The 26779-nt window shown below is 39.6% G+C and overlaps 2 protein-coding genes across 2 annotated transcripts in view; one reads left to right on the forward strand and one right to left on the reverse strand.

Annotated features, from left to right (window-relative positions):
* Positions 1 to 10085, reverse strand: part of pou6f2 (POU class 6 homeobox 2) — a 70086-nt gene extending 60001 nt beyond the window's left edge. Inside the window, exons 1-3 of the mRNA XM_079662344.1 lie at positions 9974 to 10085; positions 7223 to 7305; positions 4149 to 4336 (exon numbers count right to left, since the gene is read on the reverse strand). Coding sequence (XP_079518470.1) covers positions 4149 to 4320 — 172 coding nt within the window. The 5' untranslated portion in view covers positions 4321 to 4336; positions 7223 to 7305; positions 9974 to 10085. The remainder of the gene's footprint in view (positions 1 to 4148; positions 4337 to 7222; positions 7306 to 9973) is intronic.
* A 1074-nt stretch (positions 10086 to 11159) lies between these two features.
* Positions 11160 to 26690, forward strand: vps41 (VPS41 subunit of HOPS complex). Its single transcript, XM_079661424.1, has 28 exons — positions 11160 to 11374; positions 11721 to 11759; positions 15070 to 15177; positions 16524 to 16601; positions 17765 to 17839; positions 18726 to 18788; positions 18876 to 18941; positions 20375 to 20494; positions 20573 to 20719; positions 20805 to 20871; positions 21236 to 21333; positions 21417 to 21546; positions 21686 to 21801; positions 21900 to 22018; positions 23171 to 23252; positions 23345 to 23437; positions 23527 to 23654; positions 23962 to 24106; positions 24218 to 24259; positions 24344 to 24394; positions 24478 to 24615; positions 24700 to 24754; positions 24840 to 24980; positions 25072 to 25208; positions 25764 to 25863; positions 25957 to 26001; positions 26094 to 26173; positions 26357 to 26690. Exons 1-28 carry the CDS (start codon positions 11357 to 11359, stop codon positions 26435 to 26437), a joined length of 2562 nt encoding a protein of 853 aa, XP_079517550.1. The 5' UTR covers positions 11160 to 11356; the 3' UTR covers positions 26438 to 26690.
* Positions 26691 to 26779: the final 89 nt, after the last annotated feature.

A 26779-nucleotide genomic window follows, 5' to 3' on the forward strand; every position in this document is an offset into this window, starting at 1 on the left:
CTGTACGCATCCAACACCATCCCGTCCTTTGAAAAAAAATGGCTTGCCCTACTAACCACAGCTTTCCCACCTAATGTCCACTTCTACTTGGAATAAATACATGGCGGCAGGATGTTTGTGGTGCCTCGTAGCCCCTGTTATCTGAAGTGGAAGACTATTTGCACAGGCAAGCTTTTAGGAGAACGACCCTTTCACCACTGCAGTAAGCATGTGGTGGGTGTAGAAGGTGGACAATTTACTGTAGACAAACATGACCGCTACTGTCATTGTCTCTGACTGCCTCCTCCTTCTCAGCTCTTATACATAGTATTAGGGGACGAAAACTAAAGTCGTACATCAACGCTGCAGGGAGGAAAAGTTGTGATGGGCGCTCTAGGTAGCAAAACAAATACCATATATAGCATGGCACATGTTATTGCAGCACAAAGTACACATGCAGCGATATCAGAGTTCAAAGCTGATTAAACATGTTCAATTGTTCACGACGGTGGCAGGAAAAGTTACTCTGGAGCCTTCTAAATCAGAATGTAATTTGGAAATGAAATGCAAAAATGGGTTTTGGTTTTGCCAGATAATATTTTATACAACTTAAGAATAGCTGTTATTAGTTGTACTATTTTCTCTTTTGTGCTTATTACTTGTTCAAATGATCGATAGAACACTTGATCCCTATGAACACATTACTAATAGATAGCTGCAGCCCTAGTGAGTACATTAAGGTACAACTTGCATTTTTTAATTACACTTTTTGTAACAAAAAACCCAGCGACAAAAGTGTTTGCATATTTATTTAGGGAGTATAAAACCAATTAGCAGTATCAGCAGGAGACTAACAGGCTAAACATACAACTATGTGAATCATACACTTTGTATTAATGTGTGTGTGCATGTTATTAAACTATAGTAAAGCAAGTAAAGATGGGTTCAGTTTTACTGCATTCAAAATCATCGTTGTTATGTCTTCATTGTTTGATACAGTAATACTTGAATACTAGAGGAGCAAATTCGGCCTCATTTGCATTTCCTTGAAAACATGACTTGTTTCATTGAAACTGTTAAGTGTGTGTGCTGTTACTATGTGCCTGGGGTGAGAGTATGTCTTTGTGAAAATGTCTGTCATTAAATTGGAGCACTGTATGAGAGAGGTTACGCTAAATAAAAGGAGTAAAGACGAACAAAGTTTTTTGGATATATGTACAATATTCTTGCAAGTATAGGGGAAAGAAACGTAATATGGTGGCTTCGTCGCCGTTTTGAACCACATAAAGAAAACCAGTGAATAATGAAAGGCCTAAAGGCTCAGGTCATGGTTGTTTTTTTATATATGTGGCATTCATGTTGCAAAATTGAAAACTTATAATATATATATAATCTCCTAATGACCATGAGAGTTAACTGCTTGTGTTTACGTGAACATCTTCAAAATGTCAATAATCAGGATACTTTGACCTTTATGGCCACATGTTACACTTTATTGGTTTTAGAGAGGTTTTACAGACTTCAATCAGTAGGTAATATAATTCAGTTAAAGTTTCCAAAAGGTTCACACAAACTTCAAATAAATATTAAAAAAGATTACTAACCCTAATCAAAATGAGTAAAACATACATGTGTGACTAATCTATATCAGCAAACGCTTCCCTTCTGTCTGATAGCATTTAAGGGAAATGTATTGAAAACTGCTGAGTCTCTTTCCTCCCACCCCCACCCTCTCTCATTCTTCCCTCCTATATCCCCCAGCAAAAGACACGACTGTGCTCCGTCTCCACATCCGCCCGGCCTTTCTCACTGTCTGACAGGTCATGTGGGCAACGCTTCCCAAATCAAACCTGCCGATGGCACCGCCCGGGGCTCAGCCACCGGCCAGAGAGAAACCATCTCCCCCGAAAAACTCTTACAGGAGAGGATGCAACCAGCCATTACACAGGCCACCACAGGAGCACAAAATAAGGACAACATCCTATTATAGATCAAATGTAATACCCACTGTTTCCCTAAATTACTTCTTATTGACAAAGGTGGATTTAATAAAACCGAAAAAGCTGCACATTTAAATTAATATTAAAGCATTTGACAACGTTTAAGTGTGTGTGCATTTGGAAAAGAGAAGCAGAAAGTAACAAGAGAGCAGCAGGAGAGGACTCGGATAGAGACTGATCAGAAATGAAGAAAGAAGGAGAGAGAGACTTGATGCTTATTAAAGCAAATTGCAAGACTTCTGAGACAAATCCTGCAGTACATTGCCCTTGTTTAGAAGACTCTCGCCTCGGGTTATTCTTGAAGAAAGGATTTAAAAGACAGCTGAACTCTCGCTGATTTGCTATATTTTGCTTTCCCTTGCCTAAATCCTTATTTTATTGCGATCACCAAAGTTCAGCAAAGCTATAGGAACTATACTCTGCCACTTACACACACACACACACACACACACACACACACACACACACACACACACACACACACACACACACACACACACACACACACACACACACACACACACACACACACACACACACACACACACACACACACACACACACACACACACACACACACACACACACACACACACACACACACACACACACACACACACACACACACACACACACACACACACACACACACATTCTATTAACAACTCCAATTCAAATGGAGAACAACTGAAAGTATGCACTGTTTGCTGCAGTATAAATTAATAAAAACAATAACACAAGTATATGCCAGAGTTGGACACTCTTACACACTAAGACATGCACATACACAAATAAACACACAGTTAAACGTTCAGAAAATGAAAAACAGACAAGCTGAAGTGACAAGATAGTTTGTATAAATGTACAAAAGAAAAACTAGCATCTAAAGCAATGAGAGAGGGATTTGTGTCACCATGCATCCTAATGAAAAACAAATAATTAAAAATATTTACATTTAATTTGCAAAACAGTAGAATGGTCTCCTCAAATCCCCTTACTGTGTTCAAGAAATTAAAAAAGAAAGTTTTGGAATTAATTTGTTAAGTGGAGATACAATTGTAAAATGTATCCATCAGGGACACATTGTTTTAATCTGCTGTTACTGCACTGCAATTTATTCCTATTACTTTTCAGTTTTAAATGATTTCTTATTATTTATATTGGTAATGATTATTATTATTATCTCTCTGACTTTACATAGAGTTACATTATCATATATTTACAAATGTTAGCAAACGTATAAATTAAAATAATTTATACATTTAGTAAAATGGTAATTTATACAATTATGCTTTTTGCTAAATAATCAGGTTCAGGGATTTCATTTGTCCAGACCACGTGATAATGAATTTAAACAAAACCAAAAAAAAAGTGTCATCTTAATGAGCTAAATACAAAAATAATGAGCATTGATGTTTTTTTTTTAATTTGGCTAATTTTGAAGATCATTTGAAACTGAACATTTAAAAAGACCAACAATGAGATAATAAACTGAAAAGTCCTTGCAATTTAAAAAAGTATAAAAATATAATACATCTGATGATAGAAACATAAATTATAGGTTTTAATTTCCCTCAGCAGCACTAAGTTATTCTGTATCAGCATAAGTTGTTATTAATTCAAACATTACAACAAACATAATATTTTCTCCATTTGAATTAACAAAAAAGGAAACGATATTACCGCAGGGGGGGGGGGGGGAACACACATTTTCCTGATAGGTCTAATCTGACTTTTAATTGTCAATTTGAACTTTTAAATACTTTTAATATAAAGAAGGGCCATGCAGAGATCCTGCCACAAAATATGCAACAGTAATAAAGCATGCAGTGTATCCTATATTAAAGACAGGGAGTGCAATACAAATGTACTGCACCTTCCGCATTACTGTCACTACACTTTTAACTGTCCCCTACAAGAAGGAAGTGCCCTATCGGAGAATCTGAAGACTGAAAGCACATGAAACATCTTAATACACAAAATACAATTTCCCAAAACAGATATCCAATCTTTGAGGGAGCCGAACATCGACTTGGTCCTTGCACTGAAAGTTAGTTTGCTGCCTGACACTGCTGACACCTGTCCCAGCACTGGAAGCTCTCTGCTCTCAGCACCAGACCTCAGACAGACACTTTATGAGATAGAGGAAACAGACGTGAGCCGACTTACCGTACAGCTTGTTTGGAGTGCCCTCTCTGTCCGTGGCCTCGGAGGGCAGGAGCAGGGGCTCGTCGTTCAGATCGCTGTCTGGGGTGGCCGCTTTGTCGTCCGCCCGGAGTTCTGCTGCGCTCATGTCGCTGCGCAGGGAGAGCAGCGGCTTGCTCAGCTGCCCTGTAATCATCGGGTCCTGGAGGGAGCTGGGAGCCCAGGTGGGAAACAGGGAGGAGAAAAAAAAAGAGAAAACACCCCTGGTTAGATTTGCTTTGGCGTCTCACCCTCACCGGCTCCTTCTCTATGTCTCACTCTCTCTCTACCCAGCTTCTCCTTTCTATCGCTCACTCATCACTCTTCCTCTCTCTCTCTCTCTTGCTCCCTCCCTCTCCAGCTCTCTCTTTTATCTGAGGCTGGTGCTACCCCGCTGATACTGCCGGCTGCTGCCTGGTGAAGAACGGTTACGGATCGCGTGGCGTTACCATTATACCCTGCAGTCCTAAAACTGTCCTACATCCATCTCCAAGGGCTCATTACTACCTGACATGTGCCTCATCTTCAGCAAACACTAAGCTGACAGCAGTCTGCAAAGAGGTCCACAGGCTGTGCGCTGAGAAACACATGAAATAAATAGAATTCTACATATAAAAAGAAAACATGAGTGGAAATACACACCAGTGATTACATCAATTTGCCTACATTTGGGGACACACAATGAGATCAAAGGTGACATGTTGCAGCAGAGTGTGAGGCAACATGAACTTAAGGCCTGATTTTAACAAGAGATGATATTCTCAAAAATGTCCTCCCAATTATTTTCATTCTTTTGTCAGCACTTAGAAACTAACATGGAGACGGTCTCAATGTCATGATAAGAGCATAATCTGAATGAACATGTTGGAATAGAATAAACTCAGCAAAGAGAACAAATTAGGAACTTTTGAAATAAAAATAAAAAAAACCTGTGAGAAGAGCATTTTAAGAATGCCATTAAAAGGTTTGAATGCTTTCATCCGGACATTTTACCAAGGAATCTTTTATGATTTCTGAAAATATCCAAAGTTGCTTAAAAGCTGTTGCTCTTACCTAAACAAAGCTCCAGACAAAAAGAGTAAAAAAAAGAGTTTCAGAAAGTCCAAATGTTGACGTCAGGGGACCAGCAGCTAAAACATGCCTCCACAGCGCAGAGAGCAGTACATGTTTCTACTGAACCAGGATCAGCCTCCAACCTGCATGTATCTAAAGAGCCACCACAGGTTCAAGCCTGAGGTTCTTCCAAAGACAGGCACTGGAAATGTCACCTCCTCCCTCCCTCTCTCTCTCCCTCCCTCCCTCTCTCTCTCCCTCCCTCTCTCTCTCCCTCTCTCTCCCCCTCTCTCTCTTTCTCTCCCTCCCTCACACACACAAACACACCCCCCCTGTCTCTTCCCCCTTGTGTCCTGAGACTGGAGAGCTCCCTAGACAGTGTTCACCCCACCTCAGGCTCTGAGAGGGACACAAAACAGCAGGACTACGGCCCCTTCCTTATTTCTGAATAAAGTCCAACCTAAATATATTTGAGCATGAGACCAGCACATACAGGCACAGTAAGAAAAATGGAGGTCTAATATTGCCCCTGCACTCCCAACACCCCCACCTCCCACTTCTATCAGGGTGGTCGATGAGTCCCTGCCCAGAGGGGATTTTTTAATGTGCTCATCACGGGAATCAGCCCTCCTTGATATGACACATGATAATCTATGAAAATGTTAATCAATAGAAATAGTTTAAGCTGTCGTTAAAAACGTGAGGCGGCTGGTCAATACTCATATCCCTGGTAACAATGTCACTAGTCATCAGCGCTTCATTTGTGGAGCACTTAAATGTGGGACACTGCGCATCAATGCACCTCTCCGCCCGCCGAGGTAAACACATTTTCTCCTCTGTCTGAGCCTGGCCACTCTGCATGCATTTCGACCCCCCCCCTCCACCTCCTTCCTCCTCTCCTTTGAGTTGCTTGATAGGTCCACTGGAGGGCAAAATTAATACCTAATTGAATCTTGCAGTCATCAAAATAATCAATAGTTTTTTATTATTTATTCTTCACAGTCTGTTGACTGTTTGAAAGCTCAGAGGGACAGGGGAGAGCACAGGCAGCTCTGAAATTCCTACCGTTTCACAATGTAATTTTCACTGGGGCATGAGAGTTTGCAAGAGCGATACAAAATGAGAGCATTGGTTTTTGTTAGGGAGGTGAGGGGGAAAAAAATAAAGGAAAAATGGGAAGCTTTGCCCCAGCAGCTACGATGAAATATAGAATAAACAAGCTACTGACACTTCAGAGCAGGGCAGGGTCCTTTCTGTCCATCCCTCCATCTTTTTCCCTTTCCCCTTTTCTCCTTATTTCATCATATCAGGAGTGTGGCGGTACCTCTCTAATGCTGGCATTTCTCTTCCTGACAGACTCCAAACAAGTGCTGGGAATGAGATCAGAGCTCTAATCTTCCCCTGGCCTCTGAGGCTCGAGGATAAGGGGGCAACACATCTCTCAGCATCGTACGCAGCTGTTAATTACCTCATTTCAAAACAGTTTGCTTTGCCTATTTGCAATCATGCCTCTGGAATGGGTTTGTTTCTCTATTCAAGCGCAGGTAGTAATGTAATTACGCGTAATGGGATAACTGTAATCTTATTGTAAAAATCCGTAATAAAAAGGGATATTTAGAAATTACCATAAGAAATTGCATTACTGATTCTAAGCAGTGGATGTGGAACGGATTAGCTTCATTTTTTAAAGTAACCCTCAGACCTCTGATTAAAGCAATAATGTGAGTTTTTTCCAGTGTGTGTGTGTGTGTGTGTGTGTGTGTGTGTGTGTGTGTGTGTGTGTGTGTGTGTGTGTGTGTGTTTTGGAGTTGGCGGGAGCAGACATAAGGGAGGTTTGTCTCATTTCTTCTCTGTTCACTCAGTCTGGCCACAGCTCAGGAACAGGTTGCAGGAACACGAAAAAGCACTCGATCCCCCCTCTGCTTCCCGCAGCAGCCGAATAATCGGTGGCTAGCAGAGAGTCCCGAGCGTCATCAGATACCCATGCTAATAGCTAGTGGTCTTACCAGTGATGTCCCAGTGTGAGGGACACTGTGTGAGGGGTATCAGCCGGAGACCATCACACTCCACTCCAACACTCCAGGCTCCTCTGGTTATTCAAGACAAAGAAAAAAAAAAACTCAGCTTAATATCGTTTTATCTCTCGTACTGTTACATAACAGTGTTCAGCATGCCCAAACAGATATTTTAAGCTGTTAATACATACTAAGTTAGCAGTGACAAAACATTTATATATTTCTCTGTTTTGTACTAAAAGAAAATGTTGCAGTACACTGACTGAAGCACATCATTTACACTGTTGAAGAATTGAACTAAAGCTTCATATTAAATGGACAAATAGAAGTCTGCCGATGTTCTAGTAATAGGTTGGAGATAACAGCAAGGCCACAGAAGTAGCTGAGGACAGTACGGGTGCATACAAGTAAAGCTTTATCATTCATCTTCCAGAAAATGTCTTTTAAAGCTTTTAAAAATGGTATTATCCGATTCTTTACTTTCTCATACAAAACCCAAAGATATTCAATTAACTGATGAGCAATAAAATCAGCAATACATCATCTTGTGCTGTTGAATGAGGTCATTTTTCACTATTTTCTGACAAAATGATTAATCGATTCATTGAAAAAGTAATTGGCAGTTTAATGAGGATGAAAATGATTGCTAGTTGCAGCACTTTAAACCAGAACTCTCTCACAACAATGTTTTTTGTTTGCCAATATCCTCATGTCAACCAGTCTAATTAGTGTACTATTTTTGCAGCTCCAGTATGCTTAGATAGTGGACATTAATTTGTATACTTCATTTTCTTTTATTTCCAGTGACACACTACATATTCTATCCTGCTCAGAATTAGTAGGAAGTTATGAGTTTTCTACTCCTTAATGCCCTGTTGACCCGTCCATTTTCCTGCATAGGCCTAGAGCATGCTGGGAAAGTGCTCAACACATCTGTGACTTGATAAAGCATTTAGATTTTTAAAGTGAGGCATCAAACTAACCCAAATGTCACCCCATGATGTAAGAGTCTTCCCTTTCAGACATCACATGTTCTAATTAACATCCATGTTTTCACATCACGTGTTTCTCTTGATTGTCATGTTTACTAAGCACCACACAAATCGTGTATTGGCTGCAATCCATCTATTCCAGCTTTATTTTAAACTCATTATCAAAGCTCTAAGTGTCAAAATTGGCTAAAAAACAAATAAATGTCATTAGCTGATTAGTTTTGAGCTGGAAGCTTGTAATGCAATTATTATGACCCGAGTAGTGAAAGGACGCGAATACTGCCAAAATTATTGTCCGAATCATTACTGCATTAAAATAAGTGAAAGTGGCATATTTTCAGTCGCGCTGTTATTGTTGATCCAGGAATACATTTGAAATGAAAAAAATGATGGCTTAATGATCTTTGATAATGTATTTCAAACAGTTTTGCACAAAATATGATTTTATTAGACCATCATGTTGGATTAAAGATGACAAACATGTTGGGGTTTTAAAAATAATTCTACTCAAGTCATAGTAATAAAAAATGTTGTTAAAGAACTTAACACCGAACATTTCATTGTTTGTATTATCATAATAGCCAAATGTCAAATATATTCCTGATTCACCCATTTTGAATAACTGTGCAGCTCTGCTGTGTTAGGCAAATATCCAAACACTGAAATGTCTAATGTGGTGTGTTAGACGATGATTTGTCTCCCCCTTAGGGTTATTAACCAAACTGTTCCCCTCCATTATGTTAAGTGAGTCTTTACGGAGTTTCCCTGAAGCCCCTAATGCATGTAAATATATATTAATGATGTGTATAATTTCTGTGAGTTAATCATGAAAAATACAGCAGGTTTACATTATTTTACCTGAACTAATATACTATCTATGAATACACTTTTTGGACTAGCACGCCAGGAGTTTAGGTAGATTTGAGGTGATTTTTTCACACCCATTAATATGATGAGCAGTTATTCCTCTCTACTCCACTAAAGCTAAAATGCTCCCCAGTGGATGGTGGGTCAGTGAAGGCCGAGGGCTATCAAAGCAGTGTATTAAAAGGAGCTCTTTGAAGCTTGTAAACCACGGTGCCCAGCAGGGCCACAACAGATAGACGGCTCTGATTGGTCAGGTGTGTGTGTGTGTGTTTTGCTAAATCGATCCACGGCGCTGACATTCTGGAGCATCAAAGCTTTCAGCACACTAATCCAACTCCTCCTATGAGGGCAAGGGTTGTTTAAAAAAAATAAAAAAATCTATGAAATGCTTAAACATCAAGGGATTTCACCTGCATGCTTATAATACGAGAGTGGGCGAATAATGTTTATAAAGGTTTGAAAGGGAATAAAATCATATTGAAATCAAGCTTGGACAGTGTATTTATCAGCGGATAAATAATGCAGCACTATAGAGAGCAGCAGAGAATCATAGGGCCATTCATGGGGCATGGCAGTGGCGGCAGAGGAGTGACACCGCAGAGATTCACACACCGCTGCTTCTCAATGTCAGTTTCCCCTCACACTGTCTCTGGAGACCTGCGCCACATACACACTCATGAAAGGTGTGAAAATCTGATTTCCCAAAAAGGATCGGTAATTCTCTGCGAGGGTGGAAGCCGCAATCAATAAATCATTGCTAAGTAGATTGTAAAGAAAAAAAAAATTATTCCCCCTTGGTATCAGTGCATTAGGATTCTCCTGAGGATGGATGAGGCGAGATGGGGGTGTGAGACAATCTCAATAAAGAAGAGGCAAATCATACCTTTGGCATTCATCTGGACTCTGACAAGCAGCTGTCAGCAGGCTGAAGAAGGACCAGGGGAGGCGACTCATATCTGAGGGGCTCATTTGGCCATCAAGTCCAGGAATGTCTGGAAAATATACAAAACTAATAAGCTAATTGACTGTCTTTGGAACATGCATGATCACAGCCTTCTACATCTATAATATTACAAATATTAGAATGCAGAGTTTATTCCCTCGATAACAGCGACATATACAGTAAGGAAAATCTGCAGTCCCATTCCAGTGTACCTAGGCATATTCAAGTGCTTTACTGTATAATGTGATGTATAAGTTGCATTTTATACAACTTCATTCATCTACTTGTACTCATACCAAAACACATAATCAGTTGTTACATTAAAAAACATGATGCATGTTTCTATACAACAAACACATATATAATAACAATACCATCTGTGAGTTATACAACAATTTAAAGTTATTTTTTGGAATATGTGTCAGTAGATGTACTCATTCCTCACATTTTACAGCAATACATGTATACTATGCAATACACTGTGTCCAAATACTCCATTACAAATGTAAGTCCTGAATTTAAACTCCTCTGAGAAACCATTAACAGTGCAATTAAACATACTTGATATGCATAAGAATTACCCATGACGTTGTTGAATGTGGAAATAGTGTTTTAATGAGATATTTGCAAAAGAAAAAGTAGTACCATAATGAAAAAACTTAATGAAACTAACTTTACTACAAAAATAGCTACTTCGAAATGTTGTATCCTCGTTGGAAAAGTTTGGAGAGCGTAGCTAGCAGTCATTTATTGAATTTGGCACAATAAAATAGTTGAAATAGCTGTAATAAAACCTCTATAATAAGATGTGTGGTTAATAACCTCCCAGTTGCAGGCGCAGTTTAATACTTTGAAAGTTTAAGACCTTAAACTTATCCCACAGACAATATAAGCCAACAGACACGTTTCCAGAATTGTGCTAGCTTAGTTAACTGCTCAACCAAAAATAAAAATGATTTAAAAAAGGCAATAACTTTGTTAAAAAGGAAGGAATGCTTATGGAAAATACATATACCACGTTAAAAACACATTAAAACACACACCCGTCGTTAATTAGTGTCACTCACCTCCTCTGCTATCGACGATTGACGTCTAACAGAACAACTTCAATACCCATAATGCTTCACGGCTTTGTGTCTGTCATGTGATTTTCCTTATGACAGAGGGAGCAGGCTTCCACAACAAACATCACTTTGTTGTAGGCTATAGTGGATATGTTTGACATTAAGCTAGCCTAATTGAGGTTTTGTGGACTTAACATGTATTCTCTGACAACGTATTGAGACTTTATTAATATTCTGTTTGGATATATAGCTCATAACGATGGCGGAAGTGGAGCAGGTAAGCACATCATGCTAACGCTAGCTTGCTAATATTGATGTTTTATACGTGTATGCATGAAAATAAATAGGAATTGTGATCGGAGACAAATGTCAGCTACACTTTGCTTTTATTTAGCTCGTTTTCTGGCTGTTTCTATGTTGTAAAAAGGGTACATTTTGTCGTTTGATAGCGTTATATTGATTTGATATGTTGCCTTTTTCTAATTAATATATGGCTGTAATGCGCTGCTTAATTTCGTTTTGAGTTCAGTTGTATTCTAATGTACTCTCAAATCAAATTGGACTTTTACTGTATGATTTGCTGCTTTAATATAATAACACAATCCTAATGTTTCTTCATCCAGGGCAGGAAACCAAGTGAGGAATTCACAGATGAGTCTGAGGTAAGAAACGTCACTTTCAACCATTTCCTTTCCTTACAAAAAAAAAAGAAAAACAGTGAGAGGGGTTCAATATAATATTAGTGGTAAGAGGGCAAAAAAAAAGCAACCCTAAAAATGTCATGCAGTTGCACCAGTATGTCAATGTAGAAATGCATCAAGAGCAGCATATCGTCAATGACAGGGGTGTGCATAGTTCTGTCAAGCATGGGTGATTTTTGAACTTAACTAAAGCTTGCTGCCTGCTGAAAGGACTGCAATACATAGCCAGCCTTTATCAACCCAGCTTGATCCCGTACGGATCATTGTCAGGTTTTGAGAGGTGTCAAACACTCATGAATTACATATAGCCCTCCAGATCCATCAATATTATGACTGAGCTTTGGCATGTTACAGTACACTTGTGCTTCTGAAAATCACAAGTAGGCTAAATAAAATATAGCTTTATACATCAGCCTAGCAGGAAGGGGGGTGTCTTTATGGGAAGCAGAGAATTGAATGAAATATCAAGCAAGGGCTTGCAGAAGACAACAGTTAGGAGAGAGTAAAAGGAAATGGAAAGAGCATCTGAGTTTAGTGCTGTAGAACTAAGTATTAAGGACTGTGGGGTTCTGGCTCTCCTCCAAGTAGCGGCACACAGCTGATTGCTTACTAAATACTTCAAAAATAATGAAGCTTGCTGCTGTACTTGGATTCAAAGCAGGGCTTGTATGCTCAATATAATGCTAATTACAGAGCAAAATTAGCAAGATAACAATTTGTTCTTAAAAGGAAATTACAACTCCTGACCACCTTTTGCAATTGAGCCAGAATTGTCTGAATTTTTTTAACATGCACACCAATCAGCCTGGTTGGTGTTACTCTTGTTTTGATGCCTCACATTGTCAAGGTAATAGCATTCATTGTCTCTTTGAACGGAGTACAGTGGATCAAACCCTTAGCAGCAGATAACACATACAAATACTACAGTGACTTATTGCTCATTTTGTCCCTAACTTAAGCAGTGAAACAAACATAATCAGGTTTACTTTGCAAATGTATACTGGAGAGTTTGGAGAATCAGGAAGAATGTACCTAATCAGAGTTTTATTATGGGTTTTAGATTTTCTAAAATGTTTAAGATTTTTTTAGTTCATTTAATGTGTTTTTAATGTGTTATCTGTTTTATAAAACACAATGTGTAACTTTGCTATGAAAGGTGTGTAGTATTCTTTTATTTTCAATTTTTTTGAAACCTATATATTGTAAGTGTACCAGTCATGCTGGGTTGGAAGTTGTGGATTTCTTTCTTTCCTAATATTTAGGAAGGTATGTCCTCCTGGTCTGCCTTAATGTACATCTTGTTTAGTCCTTGTGTATTTTTAAAATGTTTATATGGACCCAATGATGGTACAGCTTGTTCTATCTCAACTTCCAAAAGGCAAAACATATGGCTGAAATGGTTGGTAGTTGACTGAAAAAATTTCTATATGTTCCTAAAATGAACAAAATGTGGTAGGCAAATGTTTTTGTCTTAGGTAGATTTTAAGACGACAAAAGCCTCCAGAACAGCACTATCAAATATGTTTCCCTAAATCCATGTTTGAGATAATATCAGGTCACTTTTAAGGGCATAGCGTAAGATTCCCATTATTTTACCTGCATTTTTCAAGTGTCTTTACTCATTTATTTAGATTTTGCCTAATACTCAGACAGAAAAACATGGGGAGCTGATACTATTTTAAAGATTGTTTCTTTTCTCATGCTGAAGGTATATGACTTATGTAGTCTTCATTGTGTATTTGAAAGCAGTATCGTATCCTTATTGTAGAAAGACATTTTGGTTCAGCCTATGTAATCTGAACTTTCAACCGGCATGTAATATGGCAAAAATGGTTCCAACCCATTGCCAGTTGACGAAACAAAAGGCAACTTACAGGAGATGGTAGAAGTTTGAAGATTTGTAGGTTTTTTTTCTCTGAGGAAGAAGTTTGCCTTTGTTGTTTGATACACCTTTGAAAGCCGTGACAAATGCCTCCGCATCAGAAATCTCACAACCAGAATACACAGGAAATAGCCTGGATATGGCGTTGTTGAGTGGGAAAGGATTGTTTTTGAAAATAACATTTTTTTCACGCTCTCGGCCCCCACCTCCAACCCAGTAGCACATAATGGCAGACAATGTTCTGAGTTGATGCACCCTGTGGGCAGCCACACACTGTGCAGCATTGGTTATAAACTGAATTATGGGTAATATTAAGGCTGTGACTGGCCGCAAAGGCTGGCTCCGGCTGGAAAGTGTAACACAGTAGAATACCTTAATGTTTGCTTTATGAAATGACTAAATTCATGTATGCCACTAGGGATGAATGGTCTCATGAAAAACGGGGTTATCCTGCATTTCACGCAAGGCCCGGTAATGCAAGTGTGTCTTTGTGCATATATCTCCTGAAACACAAGACCTATGAACTTCAAAAAGGCCAGAATCCATGTAGGTATTGCTTACTATATAAGAATGTAGAGCAGGTTTATTATTTCAGTCATTTTAAAATGCATGTTCCATGGTTCAAATTCTCAAATGTGAGGATTTGATGAGCAACTATAAGCACAGTAGCATTATTATTTCCTGATATTTTATGCACGAAGCGTTTGATCAAGAACAACATTAAAAGATTAATAAACAAGTTTAGTTTCAGCCCTAAATGGAGGGGATGGTTTTTCTTGTTCAAGTTTAATAAAGACAAATGCAGTCTACATTTTATCATTTTTCTGAGTGTTTACAAAAACTGGCTAATTTCAAGCCAATATAATCAGCAAAACGATATCATTATGTAGGAATGAGTGATGATGTGTTTGACGAGGCTATTTCTTTATTGCACTGTGATTAGTTGGAAGTGTACCGGTATGAATTATATTGCCTAATGTATACTTCTAGGCAAAATGTAAAAACAAACAATATTTCAAGTCATGTCAATTGTTTTTGTGGCCGATTTATCATAAATCACAAATGTACCTTAGGTGCTTTGAATAGTTACGTTTTTTGGTTTTATACTTTGTCTGATGGACACAAATAATTAATTTGAAGATGAAGGCTTGTGGTGAAAGTGCATTACATAAAGACCTGTTTCCACCCCTTTGTTGAACTTATTCTCACTTGTTTCAGAACAGTTTAGATTTGAACACAGAATTGTTATGACTTGTGGCGGACAATTTGTTATATTTTAGTTTCTAGGTTTTTTGTCAATGGCTTTTGTCAAAGAACATTGTCAACTACAGTGTTTGTTGGAGGACACTGTGCTGTTTTACCCAGAGCTTATCTTACTTTCCCCACCAGGAGGAGGACAGCGAGGAGGAGCCCAAGCTGAAGTACGAGAGGCTCTCCAATGGGGTGACAGAAATCCTGCAGAAGGACGCAGCCAGCTGTATGACCGTCCATGACAAGGTAGAGGTTCTAATCCACCGGCCACAAGGGCATTTACCTCTCAAGTCCAGATTTCACATTGTTTATGTACACAGCACAGCCCATTCTCTTCTCACCTTCCCCCTGCTTTTCCTCTCAAGTCGCCATTGTTATTCCCACTCTTACATATTTTTCGCTCCTCTCCTCTGTTGGTCTGACGTAGATATTTTTAAGAGTGCCACTCTTCGCAGGATGCTTAATCGTTGTGGCACCGGCAGCACACACGCACGCACGCCACAGCAGAGCAAAAAGTCATACCCAGTTATGTCTCCTCACCTGATGTTTTATTAACCGCTATTGATTTTCATTGATTTTTCACTTTGAGGATTTGGTCCCTGTTTTTTTATTTAAACCTCAAAATAGCAACCGTGCCACAGTGAGAGACATTGCTCTGCTTAAAATTCTAGATTTGATTTGTCTTTTTCCCTGGGATTTCTTTTCTTTCTACCATCCAGCTACCTGTTTGGGTCACACCTGATACCCCCCCCCTCCCCCCCCCCCTTGCCCTCGTAACTCCCACAACCTTAAAGCCACCGACGACGGCACATATTGCCTTATGTTGCCTCATATTTTAAGTGTCTGAATCGGAATTTCATTTGAACAATTCCATTCCGATAAATCCCTTTTTAAAAGTCGCTCCGCCTCACAACGTTGAACTCTTTATTTATTTATTTTTGGTTATTTTATTTGGGGAGATTGCAGGGGCTCTGTCTGACATGCTCAGCTGTGCCTGTAAATATAAGCATTTCATTATAGACTGCACTGAAGCATGGTGGGCTCGCCGCACATCCACATGCTCCTCTGGAAGGGAGGGGGATTAGGAGGAGGGCACGGAGCAGGGGCTGGGGTGGAAGAACACACACTTAATCTAATGCCAAAAGCCCCCAGTTTCTATAATTTTTTTTGTCCCAGTGGACTCATGTACACACACATACACACTGAAGCACAAAGCAAAGAAACCAGTTGCTGCGCGGCAGAAATAATAGCTTCTTACTGGACAGGGAGGGGATTGGGTTGCATGGGGAGCATGGGAAGAAGTCAGATGTACACTGCATTTATTATGCTTAAGCATTTTAATTTGAGGGGAAAAAATGCCATTTCACACTGTATGCTTTATTAAATAGGGCTTTGCCAACCCCTGCAATTTCACAGTTTTGCCTCCAAGCCCACCCAATCCCCACTCTGCTTATGTCGCTCCAGCTCCAGGAGTTTTTTTCTATTTTATTTTTTTATCCCTTTCCACAGCCTTCATCATTACAGTATTTTTTCCAAAGTATTGAATTTGTTCCATGTGTCTTCTGGTTTAATTTACATGTATCTTTTGTCAGTTTCTTGCCCTAGGTACCCATTTTGGAAAGGTCTTCCTGCTGGACATTCAGGGAAATGTGACACAGAAATTTGAAATTGTGAGTATGGTCAAATCTTTTTAGCTCAACTGGCAAACATGATTAACTTTTCAGCAATGCAGAAACAATTGTGCTTAAATTAGTTATTATATGATATATTATTAATAGTTTTAACACTAAATAATGCACACGGCTTGTGATATTCTGACTTTTTCTCTAGTGCTACTGTTAAGCTAAGCTAACAAACTGCTGGCTGTAGCCTAATATTTATCAGACTGATGTGAGAGTTGTATCTATCTAATGTGAAACCAATGTAGCATATTTCCTAAATTGCGGAAAAATTATTCAAACTGTTTCTCTAAAGCACAGCAGAAGCACATTTCATTTTACTTTCATATTAGATCCCTAATTTATGACAGACATTTTGATGTGCTGGATTTATAACCAGCAATAATCTTGAGTATCTGATTCAGCCCCAATTTCTGACTCTCTCCATACATTTCTCCTCACTTCTGGAGGGAATAACTTCTGACCTACAATTTCATTTGCCAACAAAAAAAAGACAATTCGTAATCAAGGCTGATTTGGTCTGCACAAAGGGGCCATTTTACGTTAATGTAACAGCACTTGTGCTTCTAACTGCAGTTACCCTGCTGAGCACATTGATTCGAGTGCTACTCACCTGAGGAACTTACTGCCAGTTATCAGTTATTGCCTGGGAAAAAAAACAAGGAAGCTATTTCACTGAACAGAAGAGACACAGCTGGGTTCTGTGTGATGGATTTGTCACGGCCAAAATTCTGTGAAAAGGATTTAACATGCGTACCAAATACCCAGATGATCCTAGAGCGCTGGAGAAATGGTCAAATATACGATAAGAAAAACTTTTCCTCCTTTTATCAACAGAGATGCACATTTAACCCTTTAGTGGTGGGTTTCAAGTAGCATTTGCTATAATGTATGCCATGTGGTTGATCCTTTTATCTAAAGAGTCATGAATGTGTAAACTTTAAAAACATCAGCAGTGAATTGGGACCCTCTAACCTTGCAGTGTTAATGCCACGCTCTTTGCATTGACACATACAGGACCGTGCATCCATTATACACTCAAACTCTTTTTGCTTTTTCTGGCATTTCACTTAATGGAGTAAAATGTCAGCCAGCAACATTCGACCAGCCTCAAAGATATTCACCCAAGATGCCATGATATTGTGTCTCCGCAGAGTTCAGTGAAGATCAACCAGATCAGTCTGGATGAAAGTGGAGAGCATGTGGGCATCTGCTCCGAGGATGGAAAGGTGAGATCTCTCCGCTCATCACCGCTGGTTACTGATCCTTGGGCCTGAATTGAAAAAAGATCTCTTATCTTTCATAATTCATCCTCAGATTCTTCTAAAACTCACCCTATCAGTGTTCAACTTTATGCTAATGATGTGGAACTTGTGATTTTTTTCAGAAAGGCAGGAGCAGTAACCTGAAGTTTTATCTCCTCCATATCTACACACATTTTTCCTCACGATGCGTGAATTTATAAAAACTCATTTATTTTGAATAGCTAAGGGTAACGCTTGTATCCGTCGAGCTGTCAGTCAGCAGTCAATGGATACCCGCTCCATGTTCTCCACCTTGCTGTTATCTTGTCTCTTCTCATCATTACCACCATCCTTCATAGATTCCACAGTCAAGATATGCTCTCTGATATCACCCTCCCCCTTACTCCAAGCACCCTGGTGGCAAAAACAAGATCTTGTTGCACGAAAAAAGTAGAGCTGACAATTAAAATCTACAGCAATTGTTTGCCCTCCACCAATTCAGCTGGATGTTAATCCTTGGAAAATCTAACTTAATCCTTAATCGCTGGTGCGCCTCGGAAAAGGAGATTGCATCAGAGTTTTTTATTATTCCTCTACCTTTTCTACTTTTTTGGGGCCCTCGGATGAAGAGAAACTGGGTGTCATGTACTTTAAAGGTACATTAGGGTTTGTTGTGGAGGCTGTGGTTGAGTTTCTAAACCCTGCGGGGTCCGAAGAGTCAACTTGTCCACTAATTGGTGACCCAGCGGAGAAGAAGGGAGCCAATCAAGGCCTTTTTTCTGACGACAATTCCCGCCGCTGGCCTCTGATAGTGTCAGAGGCAGCAATTAAAGCTGAAATGTTGAGTTATTCACCTTTTTGCCTGTTTCAGGTTCAGGTGTTTGGTCTCTATACAAGAGAGGGCTTCCATGAGAACTTTGACTGTCCCATCAAAGTAAGTTGATATCAAAACTTTGATGCATTTGTTCCATGTAAAAAACACATTCGTTGACACATATGTGACTCGCGTACTGTTTTTCAGGTAGTGGCATTACACCCTCAGTTCACCAGGTCAAACTACAAACAGTTTGTCACCGGGGGAAACAAGGTAGGTTTGAGTAGTGCTTTTTCACTCGTGCTGCCATTATGTTCAGTTTTGGCCCATTTCCTGCCGCAATAATTCTTCCTGATTGTGTCCGGGGTCCGCAAACCTTCTCACTTTGGCGCGGCTCACGGCGATGCACAGGTCTTTGTCTGGTGTGAAAGGCTCTTAGTTTTTCTGTCTCTTCGCTGGAGTGCTCTCCGGAGAGCTGCCCATTTTCACAAAGTGCTGTTCGCTCAACAGTGTTTGAAAGGCAATGCTTCACAAGCACGGCAAGTAGATGTCATTATCCAGAGGGTACATAGTCTTAGACTTCCGGGCACATGCAGTGATCTCTTTCCTTAAAGCCTTCTGGAAGATGGTGAAAACTATCTTACACATTAGATTAGTAGTTAAATTTTTGAAGTAACACCACCAAGTATTACATGTATACACAACTACCGTGTAGTAGTAGCGTCATCGCAAAAAACATCCATAAATATAGTATACTGACATTTATAGAACAGGGGTGAGAGAAAACAACTTTCTTTTTTCTTTTTAAACCCCATTGTTAGTGTTACTTTGCCATTTTCTTTCAATTGCCGCTGATTCCTCTCAGTTCTAAGTTGCGAAGGCCTCCACAATGTGCCTGTGATGAAAATCAATAAGCCTCAACGGGAGCCACATCCTGTCAAAGGAAATTCAATTTTGTCTCCACAGTTCTTTTGTCATATCATCTCTTTGTAGAGCAAACTGTTTATTAACATCGCCCAACCGCTGAATTAAAGAGGCCTACACAACCTTCTCCCTGCATCCTTGGTAATATTATGCACATGTTTTTATGAGTTTATAGTAAGGACGGTAACAATGCAGGGAATGTGAATGACAGGCTTCGTTCAATAGCAGGCCCACATTTTAAACTGCAATTGAGGAAATTGATAACACATTGCATTGTGGTTAAAAACAACACTCCACATTACAGTTGTTTCTATACTTACCACATCACACCGCAACACATTAAAGAAGCTGTTACGAGGAGAGGAATAAGGATGGATGAAATCATGATTGTTAATGCATCAAGTTTTCCTTTATAGCTTTCATGTTCTACTTGCATATAACCGTATTAGACTGTAAAATGACTTCTTCCACCACTGAATGTGAAGCTAATGTACTTATAGTAAGTCAAAGGAGCAATTGTTCTTCATTGTCCCTGTGCCTAAATGCTCTGAAGTGGAATTAAGATCTTCATATAAAGACCAAAATCTGGTTTATCTGGTTTATGATTGGCTGTGTGAAAAAGAAAGTTGCCTACAGTTTACGTTACATCTATGAAGCTGTTTAACTCTCTTCTTAGACACATATGTTGGCTGTTCATCTACTGCCCTCTGTAGGCCAGGCTGCACAACTGCACAGTTAATACTTGGACACGATTGAATGTTTTCCTGTTTTCTCTCTGGAAGCTGCTTCTGTATGAAAGGAACTGGTTGAATCGCTGGAAGATGTCCGTTCTGCATGAGGGCGAGGGCTCAATCACCAACATCCAGTGGAAAGCTAACCTCATTGCCTGGGCCAACAATGTGGTGAGTGATCAGTCCCATGCCTCCAATATAAGTGCAATATTTCATGTGTATAATGTTACATTTTCTTATTTCTTTTAGGGAGTGAAAATCTATGATATTGGAACCAAACAGCGGATCACTAACGTGCTGCGGGATAATGTCAGCCTGAGGCCCGACATGTACCCCTGCAGCCTGTGCTGGAAGAACAACAGCACTCTTATTGTTGGCTGGGGTACTTCCATTAAGGTTTGGGACTTTGCCATTTGATTCAAGAAAGTCACTAGATATGTCACTGTTTAAAACGTTCTGTAATTCTCTCTTTTCTCCTCAGATTTGTGTTGTAAAAGAGCGGAATGCTACGGAAATGAGAGATCTGCCTAGCCGCTATGTGGAAATAGGTAAAACAATATACTGTAACATTATAATAACTTTATTTATAGAACAATTATCGTCAATACAGGCAACTACAGTATTAAAAACAAATTCCTGACACTTCGTCTGCCTGTCATAAGGGATACAAAGGACATTTTAATAAAAATATCATACAGAAGTGAATATAAAGAAACACTAGACATTCCAATTTTGTGTTAATGTCTAAATGGTCGCAAACTTTAGCGGTGTAGGAAAAAAAAAAAGGCTTATTTTTTGCAAAAAAAGCTGGGATTTGCTTGTACACGGCGATAAATATAGATAGCTTTAATGCACTATTCACTATCATATACCATAGTGTCTTTGACCCTCTTTTGTTTGGTTTTCAAACAGTGTCTGCGTTTGAGACGGAGTTCTTCATCAGTGGCCTGGCCCCGCTGGCGGATCAGCTGGTCACCCTGTACTTTGTGAAGGAGAACTCTGATCAAATGGTAAATATCCCTCTCTTACATATACAGTATATATTTATAAGGGTCAAATAAGGTATAAAAGTGTTTACCCATTCTTTGTGCAGGATGAGGAGTTCCGTGCGCGCCCTCGTCTCGACATCATCCAGCCCCTCCCTGAGACCTGCGAGGAGATCTCTTCAGACGCGCTGACCGTGCGCAACTTCCAAGAGAACGAGTGCAGAGACTACCGCCTCGGTGAGACCATAAAAACAGCCCTCAGAGAAATGTCACGCGACCTTTTCCTGCGCTGTGATTTCATTAAGCATCCGCCATCAAATGTCAGCCATAATGCCCCAATACTCAGAGGCATAAACGTATTTCTTTATATTAACAGAGCATTCCGAGGGAGAGTCGCTCTTCTACATCATCAGTCCCAAAGACATCGTCGTGGCCAAGGAGCGGGACCAGGATGACCATATCGATTGGCTGCTTGAAAAGAAGAAATATGAGGCTTGTGTTGATGAATTTTATGAATGTTGCCCAAAGGTTACTGTCTGCAATTATGGAGTTTAACTGTGAGTCCTGCTGCTGTGGTTTCACTGTGACAGGAGGCACTGATGGCTGCAGAGATCAGCTTCAAAAACATCAAGAGGCACGACGTTCAGAAGATCGGGATGGCCTACATCAATCACCTGGTGGAGAAAGGAGACTATGACAGCGCTGCGAGGTACGTTTAACCTCTGCACAGGGAGTTTATCCAGCGACAAGCAGTACTGTGAGTGAATGTGTGTGTGTGGGATATATTTGAAAACAATAAAGTGTGTGTCTTTTTTTACATCTCTTGGGTCTTCATATATATATACACTGAACAAAAATATAAACGCAACCCTTTTGTTTTTGCTCCCATTTTTCATGAGATGAACTCAAAGATCTAAAAATGTTTCTATATACACAAAATAACCATTTCTCTCAAAATAACACATCTCCTTCGCATAGAGTTGATCAGGTTGTTGATTGTGGCCGGTGGAATGTCGGTCCACTCCTCTTCAATGGCTGTGCCAAGTTGCTGGATATTGGCAGGAACTGGAACACGCTGTCGTATACGCCGATCCAGAGCATCCCAAACATGCTCGATGGGTGACATGTCAGGGTTAGGGTTAGGGTTTAACCCTAGGGTTTTCGGACCCCCCCAATAAAGCAAAAATGCACGTTTCAGAGTGACCTTTTATTGTGGCCAGCCCAAGGCACACCTGTGCAATAATCATGCTGTCTAATCAGCATCTTGATATGCCACACCTGTGAGGTGGGATGGATGATCTCGGCAAAGGAGAAGTGCTCACTATCACAGATCTTTTCAGATTTGTGAACAACATTTGAGAGAAATGATTATTTTGTGTATGTAGAAAATGTTTTAGATCTTTGAGTTCATCTCATGAAAAATGGGAGCAAAAACAAAAGTGTTGCGTTTATATTTTTGTTCAGTGTATCTGTATATTACAGAAACGTTCTATTGTAAGGGTTCAACAAAAGATATCACTTGTGCAGTTACCTTATATTAGAGTAGGAAACCATGCAACCTTAACATAATCCGGATGTCTTTTCACCTCGGTTACTGAATAGAAAATATGTCTTTTTTATTTGTAATTACTGTAATACATGTGCAACACAAATTCAACAAAAACAGATTGAGAAAATAATCCTAACTCAAGGCTCATTTAGTCAGAAGTTGAACCACTAAATTGATCAATTATTTATTTATTTTTTAAAATTTTGACCGCAAAGACGATATAGTATTGTTGTGTGATGTACAACATTCCTTATTCATCTATGTATAGTCGTCTAGTTAGATCTGAATGATTAATGTTTTTCTTCTATTCAGGAAGTGTCAGAAGGTTCTTGGAAAAAACATGGACTTATGGGAAAATGAAGTATACAGGTTCAAGACCATCGGGCAGTTGAAGGTAGGAATTTCCATAAATTGTGATGCAACCTCTATAAATTGCAACGTTCTAATAGTATCAATCTCATATCAATCACTTCCCTCCGACTTCAGGCCATCAGCCAGTATTTACCCCGAGGGGACCTGCGTCTCAGACCAGCCATCTATGAAATGATCCTGCATGAATTTCTCAAAACGGACTACGAGGTACTTTGTCCCACAATGCTATTGCTATGCTGTTACGCATTCAGTGTTAATCCACCTGTTAATCGTCACTTCCTGTGCTATCCAAAAAGGGGTTTGCCACCCTGATCCGGGAGTGGCCTGGAGAGCTTTATAACAACATGGCCATCGTTCAGACGGTCTCCGATCACTTGAAGAGAGACCCCACCAACAGTACCCTTCTCACCACGCTGGCTGAACTGTGAGCCATCTTACCACATGAATAACTCAACCAACTGAATCATTATGGAAGTACACATTCAAACAAAAGTTGTCAGTTTCAAAGGTTGATATTGGGTGCATCTTTTCATACACATGTATAAGGAAATTAGTGTCAATCATCTGTTTTTTTCCTAAAACTGTAAGATCTAGTCTGGGTTTTTAAATCAATGTTTGTGTATTTAAAGGCTGTGTTGCACAATATGTGTCTATATTCATCTGTTTGATTCACAGAGTAATGCTTAAATTAATTTGATTAAGAATTGTGTTGTTCTTTCATGCTTTTGCAGGTACACGTACGACCAGCGGTACGACAGAGCCTTAGAAATCTACCTGAGGCTGAGGCACAAAGACGTTTACCAGCTGATCCACAAACACAACCTGTTCTCCTCCATCGAGGACAAGATCGTGCTCCTCATGGACTTTGACAAAGAGGTACAGCCTGAGAACACGTACATTTTGCCATTTTATTGCCATTGTTTACCTTTTTGTTAAATCATAAATTCGATGTTTGAGTGATACATTCTCTATAAATTGTATTTCCAGAAAGCAGTTGACATGCTTCTCGACAATGAAGACAAGTTATCGGTAAGTGTACATGTCTCTGTCTTTTCTTACTCGTGATGAAAATGTGCGACACACTGATCCTGTTTCTCTTCTCCCTGCTTCTAGACAGACAGGGTGGTGGAAGAACTGGCAGACAGGCCAGAGCTTCTGCATGTGGTGAGTGGAGAACTCTTTAAATATAATCCTATTAACTCTCACAATGTAATTCAGAAGTGATTTGACTCTTCTTTTCCCCTCAGTACCTCCATAAACTGTTCAAGCGGGACCACCACAAAGGCCAAAAATACCACGAGAGACAGATCGGCCTGTACGCTGAATATGACCGACCTAATCTTTTACCATTCCTGAGAGATAGCACGCACTGTCCTCTTGAAAAGGTGCGAGTCGTACATGTCGTCCATATGCTCAATTCAAGTTTCCAAAAGCTACAAGACATGAATATTTGCTGTCTTTTTTGTCAGGCTCTCGAGATTTGCCAGCAGAGGAACTTTGTAGAGGAGACTGTCTTCCTGCTCAGTAAGTCTTAGTTAAAGTCTGTTTTCTCACTTTAAGTGTCTTTGAAATGATGAAAAGGAAGCTAACCTAGCATGTTGGCTCGCAGGCAGGATGGGGAACTGCCGACGGGCTCTGCAGATGATCATGGAGGAGCTGGAGGATGTGGATAAAGCCATAGAGTTTGCCAAGGAGCAGGACGACGCTGAGCTCTGGGAGGATCTCATCTCTTACTCTATAGACAAACCACGTACGATGCAGTCTCGTCCCCACCGAACATGTGTTTTCATTCCGTAATTCTTTGTCATTTTCACTCTTTCATGTCTTCTGTCTCTCCCCAGCGTTCATCACTGGCCTCCTTAACAACATTGGTACTCATGTGGATCCCATCCTGCTCATCCATCGCATAAAGGAGGGCATGGAGATCCCAAACCTCAGGGATTCACTCGTAAAAATCCTCCACGACTACAATCTACAGGTTAGACTTGTTTCTGTTACATCATATTCTTTTTTCCCCCCTTGAGATTAAATTAGTAATACAGCCATTAACACTGGTCATACTTCTAGTTGCTTTTATCCAGTTGAAATAATACATTAAAAAGGATGAATAGACAGATTTCAAAGACACATTATTTAATGCACATGTAGTGGTCAAATGAATGAATTAAAACTCAATAATTGCTTAAATGTGACATAACAGGCATCAATATAGTCAGTTTACGGTCACATTAATACTTAACAGACTTTTAAGATTGCTTATATGCCACCCTGGAGGATCAATCGAAGTGAAGACATTTTAGTACACAGAATATTGTTTTTACTACATGTATACACTTATAAGGGATTAAATAAGCATGACGCTATGTTGAGGGATATTGTAATGGAACTAACTTCAGTAGCTCCAGTTAGAAATAATGTATCCCTCTAGCAATAAGGGTGATTTCAACAGAAAGACATTTTGAGAACTGATTTATACTAAGTGTTAATTAGTGCGGTTTTCTTCCTAACCAGCGTTTGTTTTCCCATTTCTAAGATTCTTCTGAGGGAAGGATGTAAGAAGATCCTGGTGGCCGACTCCCTCTCTCTGCTCCAGAAGATGCACCGAACACAGATGAGAGGAGTCCGGGCCGATGGTGGGTGGCGTTTTTCTCTGTGTTTATGCAGAAACAGCAGAGGTGATGTCCTTTTTAAACTGTACTCATATTAGTTTTGCTTTTCCTTTTCAGAGGAGAACATTTGTGAATCCTGCCATGCTGCAATACTACCATCAGGTGGGTTTACCATCGAGTTGTCCAAGTATTTCATTGGATTGTATTTGTATTGCATTTGAAAGATATTCATGCTAGTTACATCTTTGTTTCAGACATGGCCAAGCCCTTCAGTGTGGTGGTGTTTCACTGCAGACACATGTTTCACAAGGAATGTTTGCCATCCTCAGGATCAGTGAGTAACTTCACTTCAATCTGTGTCTCTCTTTACACAACACTTCATATTCCTTTTTCTTTAGGTGTTAACTTTTACATCATTATCTTTTACCCTGGTATTATTTGATCTAATCTGAGAATCTCACGTATGACTTTGCTGTGATATATTGAGACTTCTTAACTTCCCTCTTTCCCTTTTTAGATTCCTGGGGTGCAGTTTTGTAACATCTGCAGTGCGAAGAAGCGCAGGCCAGGACATGGAATCCTGGAGATTAAACAGTAAACAGGGAATTTGCACTCCCTCATGTTGTTATTATTATTATTGATGCTTTTACCCTCCGCCTGTTGCTTTACCTCTACTGTTGGTGCATGAATTAATGACATGCCCTCCCTCACTATACTGTATACTTGCAAACATGCAAAACATGTATATTGGATTGTGTCTGTATATTTGCATCTAACAACTTTAAAGTGTTTTCATTATTCTGCTTACCACTAATGTGATTTGCTCTGAAAAATAAAATCACATAAAAACACTGTTTTATCTTTATTTTATTGATTTCATGGAAATTAGAAGAGGAATTATTATGAAATAACACTCACCTCTCTGCTAACCCTACAGAAC

Source organism: Notothenia rossii, assembly GCF_949606895.1.
Source record: "Notothenia rossii genome assembly, chromosome: 12".
Taxonomy (NCBI): Eukaryota; Metazoa; Chordata; class Actinopteri; order Perciformes; family Nototheniidae; genus Notothenia; species Notothenia rossii.